The sequence below is a fragment of the Coenobita brevimanus genome, chromosome 99, assembly GCF_032717465.1.
Source record: "Coenobita brevimanus isolate Jiangsu-jjx chromosome 99, ASM3271746v2, whole genome shotgun sequence".
Lineage (NCBI taxonomy): Eukaryota > Metazoa > Arthropoda > Malacostraca > Decapoda > Coenobitidae > Coenobita > Coenobita brevimanus.
Window position 1 is genome coordinate 19768013 of NC_137052.1, and position 9870 is coordinate 19777882.

A 9870-nucleotide genomic window follows, 5' to 3' on the forward strand; every position below is an offset into this window, starting at 1 on the left:
CCCCCCAAATTGCAAAACCCATAAATTTTTGTCTAACCATCTGGCCATGAGTGTGCCTAGAACAGGTACCCGGATGGAAGCTGGCCAATTATGGTGAGTCTGGTGGGTGACGGCACGCAACTTTCAACTTTCATCGCCAGGCCAGCTGACTTCCAGTGTGAGCTTGAGTTTTTCCACGTGTTGATATGACCTGTCGTATTATGCTGACTGCATTAGAACAAAAACGCGTTACTCAAAGATTGAGTGTACATGAATTCCTTAATACATTTTTGCCACTAAAGAATATGCAGCAGCTATTCAAAAAGTATATAGTCTTGTACTGTACAGAGGTATTTGTACATAAAATATAATGTTGGGAAGAGATCCTCCTGAAAATATATGAGTTGTGCATGCTAACTTGTATCTTCCTGCTGCTAGGAGAAAATACTGAACTGAAGCACTGCCATGGCTATACTGGCCAACATATAAAGCCCATATTTAATGGTTGCATTACTTCCACCCTGCTCCATCACCCACCATTTCCACTCACTCCTTTCCACACACCTCAGCTTTACCAACTCCTCCACATTAACCTTTTTAAGAACTCTGCTCCCAGTGCTTTCCCTCATATAAAAACCATCTTCACAGGGTTCAGTTGTCCTGCCAAGCCCCACCATCATGACCCATCTCACCCACTCCTTTCTGCTCACCCTGCCCATATTTTGCTCCCCTTCCTCCAACTTTTACAGCACTAGCCTATCTGTGACACCAACAGCAACTGCATTTAGTTTCCCCAACACACCTTACAATCCACCACTATCCCAGACCATCCTACCCATTCTTGCCCATCTATCCCACGCATTTATGTTCCGACATGGTGGACAGCATGACCAGGGCTGCCTCAACTACCAGTTGACATACAACACTCCATACTGTATTTCACAAAGTACATTTCCTCCTTTGTACCCCACCAACCACCATCATCCCAGCCCAACCAACCCAGTCCCGTAAGACATCAATATACTTTACCATTCCCTGGAATGTATGGTAATCCTTTGATATCTGTCATAATTCTGCCAAAACCATGGTGGATAAACCATTTTTTCTGATAATGCCATACTTCCCCCCCAGCCCTTCTATGGGGTGTAACCCATACGAAAACCCTACATTGTACTGTCTGGTTAGTACTTGGATGGGTGACCGCCTGGCAACACCAGATGCTGTTGGCATCCCTACGTGTCAAGTGGGGTTGGTGGAGGATTAGTGCCCCTCTCTGTAAAACAATTAACTCTAAGCCCTTGGCCACCCCGTTTGGGATACATGGCGTCTGGCAATGGATGGATGGATGGGACCTATTTAGGGGGGGGGGGGAATCAAACAGTTTTCCTGATAAACAATACAGTATTTTACAATAAAATATACAATTAATTTATACTGTACTCCCCATACCGTAGTACTCTAAAAGATTATGTTGCGTGTTTCTGTGTGGTTAGTGGCACACTGTCGGTTAATGCCGTAAAAAAAGCTGTTATTACTTTATTTTCAACAGATTTTTTTGCTTGTTGAATAATGATATTTGTCAGTTAATGCAGCATCAAATAATCAGAGGATTGCTGTAATTAGATAATACTGTATGGTACATTTTGAAACAGTAACTGGTAAGTATGGCACAAAAAAAATTATGCTGATTTTTTTTCTTTTTACTGAACTTATTATTTACAAATTCTTTATATCCATACTGCATGAACATTTTAGCAAGGGGAAAAACAATCCAAGATAAAATTACTAGGTAAAGATATACCTCCAAAATAAATGATCCGTGAAAAATACACAACACAATGCCATGATAAAATACTGGTAATTACTGGTTCCATACATTATGAAACACCCACCCACCCACCCACACCCACACACTAATACCAGTACAAAAATTCTGAATGACAACAGCAATGATCGTGGTCATTTGCACCCAAACAGTAATACATGTGTAGCACACTATCACTTGCATGCATGGAAGGACACTTTGGACTCAGAATGAACTGTCTAACTTACACCCAATGTTGGAGACATAAAAAATGGAGCACCCAGTAAAATAAGCCACACAGTAATATTTCTTCATCCTATCAAACTGTGTACCTTTCATTTCCTATTATTGTACCTACATATTATGCCTCATTTCCATGACCCATCCCAATACTATTTTTAAAGACAATGCCTATCTCCTTCAACTTGTCTGCCATCTCTACCACTTTCTCACAAGCCTCTAATTTTTTCGTCTGATATTCAATATTTTTCAGGATGGCCTCACGTTCCAGTTCAGCATTATTTAAAGATCTTAGTTTAATCTGATAGTCAATATTCCTAATTTTTAGATCCATCTCCATTATCTGGGACTGAATTTCTTTGTTTTTCAAGTCCATTTCTAAGCCTTTCATTTTACACTCTTTCACTTTCATGTCCATATCATGCTCTTTGTGTTTAAGGTCCTTTAACTCCCCATAATAAGCTTCTTGAGCACTGAATTCTGATTGCCCTGAGCATTGCCTGATGCCAGCTGTTGACAGTAATTGTGTGGCAGATATCCCTGACCGTGGTGGAGTGGCTGGGGATGGCCCGGAGCCTGCTGTTGTGGTTTCTGATGAGGAATGCTTGAGTTCTGCCCCTGCGTGTGGTGCCGAGACTGGCTTCTTCTCTGGCAATCCAGTCAAGGAAGGTCCACTGGGTGTTCGGTTACGTGAGGACGGCATGGTAGTAAACAGGGTGCATGAGGGACCAGGCAGCACAATAGTAGACACAGCTGATGGTGACACCATGGCAAAAGGCAGGTTAATGTCATAAAACATGAGGTGTGCCTTGAACAAGGCTTTAGTTTCTTAATTTTACATGAGATTTCCCAAGGATCCATACTGTATGGGTTTCATTCAGGCATCAGCCAGAATAATATAATAAAGTCCAAGACAGCATGGACCAGGGATATGTAATAATAATTCTCAAATAAATAATGTTACTTGGCGAGACAATTATTAGGAGAGATTATGGTGCTTAGGTTAGGAACATAGCAAAGTTTTTAAGGTAATCACAAAAAAATTACTGAAATGATCCTGGGTATGGTACCGTACTGTACAATATGACATGGAAGGGTGTTTACATCAACAAGGAAGCATTATACAAGTGCTGTCATGGCCACTGTGGAAAACAGGAGATATTTCAAGACTACAGATAATACAGGTTATATAAACATCACACAGTTCTACCACGAAGGAAAGTTAAAAACATATTTTTCATAATGATATCAATTATGATGAAGTACTTGGTGCATTTTAATAAAAATGCATGAGATCAAAACACTACTTGAAGCACTGAAAAAATTATAATAATAGATAAATAATATATAAAAAAGAAAACTACTGTTCAGTTATACAGTACTCACCTGCTGGTTTGGCTGCAGGGGCCAGGTCATCATCTTCATTGTCCTGTATGTTCTCAAACCCCTCAAAATCCTGAGTATCGACATTCACCAGGGTAAGCACTGCTTCTTCAGCTTCTGTGTAAATGATATCCTTCGAGACTTCACCTTAGAAAAAAAAAGAAAAAAAAAAAAGGATTATTTCAGTGATTATTAAATAACTCAACAATATTACATCTGCACAGATACCAAGTCCTAACTTCAACTAATCTACCATATTCAATAATTATCAGAAGTTAATTCCCTCTAGTGTAGGTAGCTGAAAAAAATAACAGAAATATGGACTATACATTGAAAAAACGCTGTCTAGACTAAACCTGGACTAACCACAAGTTTGGGCCTAATGTAACCCAAAGTAAACTCTTACTGGTATACCTATTCATACATACCAGTATATGCACAACAAAGCATCTCATGCATGAATACAGAAAAAAAGATACACACAGTGATTCTCAAGCATTATGGCACCAATTATTCTGTATTACAAAATAATGCTCTACAATACAGCAAAGCAGAGGTTTCTCAGTTGGGAATACCCTCTGTTGTAACTCAAATGGCTCAACTGGAACCTAATGTGTAGTGTACATTATGAAAAAAATCACCAGGCAGGTCTTTAAAAATACAGAACATTCATGGATCCAGCTTTTATACCCCACAAATTATTTGTGTGGCAACCATCATCCACTCACTTGGTGTAGTGCTGCCTACTTCTTCCTTCACCATTACCATTCTCTCTCTATGTCTGCCCTCCTCTCTTCCTACTCCTCCCATCTTTCCTGTCAGTTTCTACTACTCTTCTTTCCTTTTTAGGTGGCTTTACATTCAGAGACAAACCTAATGGTTTCCTGTAAGCCAGGAAACCATTTACAATGCTGGGTGGTACAGAAACCATATAGGCCCTAGCCAACCAACATGTGTTCCCTACGTGTCAACACATGGGTTGGCGGAGGGTTAGTGCCCCTCCCTGTAAAACCACTAACTCAAAGATAAATGGCCACCCATTGTGGTATTATGTACAGCGACATAAACTATACTGTATGTCTTATATAATCGCCAATTTTTCTCCTCTATAAACTGTTCTCACAACCCTATGTTATTTATCAATTTTAACTTTGCCTACATTCAAGACCATCCACTCATGTGATGTAGCATTGCCTACTTCTTCCTTCACCTCTATCATTCTTATTCTGTGTATGCCCTCCTCTCTTCCAATCTCTCCCATCTTTCCTGTCACTTTTTATTACTCTTCATTCCTTTTCAGGTGGTTTTACACTGAGATACAAGCCTAATGGTTTCCTTATGCCAAGAAACCATTTACAATGCTGGGTGGTAACCATATAACCAATCCGTTCATGTTCCCGACATGTCAACAAGTGGGTTGGTGGAAAGTTAGTGCCCGTACCCATAAAACAACTAACTCAAAGTCAAATGCCCATCCCTTATGGGATTATGGTGTCCAGCTATAGACAGACAGACAGACAGTCAAGACCAACATGGGGGATGCCATTCTGCCTCAATTATACGGAAATGTTAGGTTAGGTTTGGCTTGATTAGTTATTATACAGTATATCTACGAGAGAAATATTTTGAGTAAAACTTTTATATTTCGGTGCTATTTATGTACCAACTGATAAAATGGATGCTTAACCCCACTGTGTCTGGCCATGCAGATCCACTGACCACAAGTAGCCTATGCAACTGCTTTTGTGGGGGGGCATCCTACAGGTACACTACAGTACAGTGTACATAGTCTGCACTGTGTAGGGCTCCAGCATCCCTTGCGGTAGACAGCATCTCACAGACCAAGGTCCTTCTCCATGAAGAAATGCAGGGAAATACAAGGTTTGGCTCACAGATGGATGCTGCAGCTGCTCCACCAAGGGTGCACAGCTCCACCATACATAAGTTGGTGCCTGTTAAAAATGGTGAAATATAAGAATGTTTTGTCCGCAAAATATTAGACTGATATAGAGTTCCCACTGACAAATACGGAAAATTTTATGACTGATTAAATTTCATGTGTGACTGCTTGAGCACTTAGGCCAAAATATGCATGGGAGCTTTACTAACTTATCATCAAATTTGCTAAAATTAATATACCGGTAATCTAAGCATCTTACTCAAAGACAAACAGCTATCCCTTATGGGATTAGGGCATCTGGCTACAGATATATACTGTAACCAATTGTGATAACCTACCTTAATAACTGACTAACAACACTGAACATTAAAAACACACATTACTTGTGACTGTCCCACTTTGGTATTTTTTTTAAAAAGCTGCCTAAAATGGCATGTTAACAATGCCACCCTGCTGACATGGGGCCCAATTGTCTATCTATTGCCAGACACCTTAATCACGTAAGGGGTGGCCACAAACAAACCGCCTCCATGTCACCCTGACCCTCGCAATTTCACTGCCCTGCTCCCAGCTCACACCCCCCTCCCTCATACACCTCTCCACTCTATCCCTCCATCTCATCCTTGGCCTCCCCCTCCCTCTCACTCCCTCCACCTCACTCACACACACACTCTCCTCATCAGTCTCTTGCTCTCCATCCTCTGCACAAGGCCAAACCACCTCAACACATTTCTCCTAAAGCTTCCTATCACATCTACATCCACACCAAGAATGTTCCTTCACTTCCTCATTTGTCAGTCTCTCTCCATGTGGCTCAACATGCCCTTCTCAAATAACTCATTTCCACTGCTCTCACTCTTGACTTGTGTCCCTCCAACAAGGTCCAACACTGCCCCTAAATTGTATTCCTGAAATTTAGCTGTGGCTAGGACTGAATTACACAGGTCCAGTCTGGCTAATGGTGGTCTAGGTTGGTTGCCAAAAGTGACAGGTCATAATTCATTTCACTTGTTTTCCTGATCTGATCACCAATTAAGTTGTTGGATTCAAGATGTTTGTCTCAGATACTTTACCAATAGAAGATGTGATAGAATTGGTCTGTAATCAGAGGAGTCAGAAGAACTTCCTTTCTTTGGAAATGGGTGGATATTGGCATCTTTCCAAGAATCTGGGAATGAAGAAGTATGCATGCATAGTCTGAATAATTTACTTGGAACGGCAGCAAGTTCTGGGGAACACTTTTCAAAACAATTAGAGGAATTTCATCTGGACCTGGAGCTTTGTTGGTTGGTAAATTGTCTAGAATGGATTTTACGTATCTAGTCTGTATCTTAAGTGAAGCTATTTCTGGAGAGTCAAGTTCCAGTACACGGATGTTCTGGTTGACTTCCTCTAAGGTAGAATTTCTGGCAAATATATAGGCAAGGATGTTTGCTTTACCACACAGGTAATTCACAGAGTTATCGTCACATGATTTTAGTGGGGGGGATATGTGTTGACTTGTTAAAGTTATTACTAAAAGAACTGAAAGTTGACCAGAATATTCTACTGTCATTAGGATTATGTAATAGTCTGGATGCTTGTTTGTGATGAAAGTTTGATTTACCGAGATTAGTTACTGCTTTTGCATAGTTTCTAGCTATTTTAAATTGACTGAGTGATTCAGATGCTTTCAATTTTAGGTAAAAGTTTTATGCTAAGGACTTTTGGGTCGTTGCTCTGGCACAATTGCTGTCAAACCATTTTGACATGTCCATACCGGCTTGTATTAAATCATTAATGTGGGACTGGGCAGAACTGATGTCACTGGAGTAGAAAGACTCCCATAGAATTTCTGAAAGATAATTTCTAAATCCATCCCAGTCTGCCCCATCAAAGTGCCATCTGGTCCCCCTGACAGGTTCAGAATTGCAAGGTGGGGCACCTAACTAATGAGGCTTTAATGAGATTGTGGTCAGAGGATCCACGTGGTGACAGTACTTGCATCTGGTATTGATCTGGATTATCTGTCAGGAATACGTCCAAGACATAAGCGTTACCGTCAGCATTGTCTGGTATTCTGGTTGGTTGTTTTCCCAGCTGCATGAGATTAAACGATTCTACAAACAGCTCGCATTCTAGACCAGTATCATCAGTCCTGGCAAAAAACGATAACTGTTCAACATTATGGACGTTAAAATCACCCCAAACAGCAATTTCAGTGGTAAGGGTGAGGTTAAGGTTAGTCAACTCTGTGGATATGGAGTCAAATACACTGGGTTCTGAAGAAACATTGAGCAAGTGGTAGAGTACCGTATACAGATATATTTGGTAATATTTAGATAATTTAGTTTATATAATGAATAATCAAAATCTACTGAAATGAAGTTCAAAATGGTGTATAAGGCAAATTCTGATTTGATATATCACCTGGTGCCACCCTTGTTACACAAGTTTGTCAGAAGATGGTAACCAGGAAAATAAAATGGGGATACGTCAGTAGAGGCAGAGATTTGGGTTTCTGTGAGGAACAGGGCTAGAGGAGACATGGACTGGAGGAAAAAGTGTATGGAATTCAGATTGGTACTTAGGTCACAGATATTAGTGGAATACAATATAAGGCTGAACCTGCGCTTCTCTGCTGAAATGGTAGACAGTACCGTATACAGTATATGGTTTTTGCCATGAAAGATACACTGTTGAAATATTCAATCTTCTGACTCAATCAATTGACCAACATGGAGAAACTCGTGCAGTAGCCCTTGATCTATCTAAAACCTTTGACAGAGTGTGGCACCATTCCCTGCTATCCAAACTCCCTTGCTATGGCCTATCACCTTCTGCTCCTCTGATTTCTTCATATCTTAGTGACAGAAAGAGAAAAGTAAATATGTACAGAACATTCCAATTTCCACTTGATTAATGCCAGCGTGCCTCAAGGATGAGTTCTGACTCCAACCCTATTCCTAATTCATATTAATAATCTCTTATTTGTCACCCATAATCATATTCACTCAAATGCAGATGACCGAACACTTCACAGTTCATTCACACTTAAACACCCATTCACAAAGTTTAATATCTCCAACTCAAACTCACTATAGCAATCTCCACAAGTCAAGACTCTATAAAACCATGGAATGGGGACAAAATAACACTGTTTCATTTAACACAGGGAAAACAGAACACATACAATTTACCAATAGACTGATACTGCCTGATTCCTATATTACCTTCAATGCTACTAATAATCCTATCTCTAAAGGTATTGAAATTCTCATTGTTCCACTTAACAGTGCCCACAGCTGGACCTCTCATGTCAGATCACTTGCTAAAACCACTTTAGAGAAACTTGGATTACTGTGCAGAGTTCACAGCTTCTTCACTGACGAGCAGTTTGTTATAGTAGTTTACGAGAGTCATGTGTGCTCTCAGCTGAAATATTGCTCACCCTTGAGAAATGAATGTGGAGAGATTGCACAAAAACAAATGGACAAAATTCAGAACAAAGCTGTTAGAATTATAAATAACCCTACTGTTACAAATTGAACTACTTCACCTACAGGTAAAAAGGAATGATGCCTCCCATGCATTATTTTACAGATACTCTTATGGCAAATGCTCAGACAAAGTTGCATCCACTGTGCCACCTCTCCATGCCTTCCCCCGCGCTACATGGGCACCTAGTAGTGCTCATGACTGGACTCTCACACTGCCATATTGCAGAGCTTCTGCCTATCAGAATCCTTTTATTACCCAAAGTGCATTTCTTTGGAACTCCTTCCCCAGAGTAGTTTCCCCCCAGACTTCAACCAATGGCTGTTCAAGTCCAACTGTTAGATTTTTTTATGAATGGAGGACACCTGTGATCAGGTGTACACATTATTTTTTTATTCTTTTGTTTTTCCTTCCTTCATTGTTATTGTAAAAAAAAAAAAAAAAAAAAAATCTGGCCTCCCATGATCTAGGAAGATTGTGCTATATTATTACTTATTCCAGATGAACATCAAAATAAGAATCGACAGAATCCATTATAAAAACAGGTTCCATGTCCAAAACCAGTATGGACAGCTTGTAAAATTTTATATACAGTATCTTCAAATGCATACATAGCTGAGAAGTACTGCACCATAGGCCTATATAAGACTTGGCCTTCAGAAATGGTTATAGGTTTATTTTTCCTGGTGTTAACTGGTTTACTTAGGTACTCAATATTTTGTCAATACATAACCTAGGCTTACAAACAATCATGCATTTTTTTTTTTTCAAACTAATATTTACCAATCTTCATCTTTTTTGCCTTAGCTGCCTTCCCCTTAACTTGTGATCTGAAGTCGCGAAACTTCTTCCTCACATCTTTTCTGTTTCGTTTAAACCTGCTGACTCTGTTCACAGCAGATGTTACATTATCCCAGGCATCAGTCTTGGCTTTTTTTGCAACGGCTGTATCCTGCGGGCCAAAAATCTGTTTTTTCTGTAAAGCCACTTCTTTAATTAATGTTAATAATTCGTTACTGGAGAAGTTAGGGCGTCTTCTCCTGGTACCAGCGTCGGTCGAGCTGGGAATATATCTTTCAGCCTCCAT

General features: G+C 40.0%; 1 protein-coding gene across 1 annotated transcript; it reads right to left on the bottom strand.

The window, feature by feature from the left end:
- Positions 1 to 1902: 1902 nt before the first annotated feature.
- Positions 1903 to 9870, bottom strand: LOC145414453 (uncharacterized). Its single transcript, XM_080284010.1, has 3 exons — positions 9567 to 9870; positions 3410 to 3553; positions 1903 to 2776 (listed from the first exon to the last, which is right to left on the bottom strand). The coding sequence occupies exons 1-3, from the start codon at positions 9868 to 9870 to the stop codon at positions 2145 to 2147; spliced, it is 1080 nt and encodes a 359-aa protein (XP_080140136.1). The 3' UTR covers positions 1903 to 2144.

Coding starts and splice junctions, on each gene's coding strand:
- LOC145414453 (XM_080284010.1), bottom strand. CDS start 9,870: ATGGAGGCTGAAAGATATATTCCCAGCTCGACCGACGCTGGTACCAGG. Junction 3,554..9,566: donor GGCAAAAAAGATGAAGATTG/GTAAATATTAGT, acceptor TTTTTTTCTAAG/GTGAAGTCTCGAAGGATATC. Junction 2,777..3,409: donor CCCTGCAGCCAAACCAGCAG/GTGAGTACTGTA, acceptor TGTCACCATCAG/CTGTGTCTACTATTGTGCTG.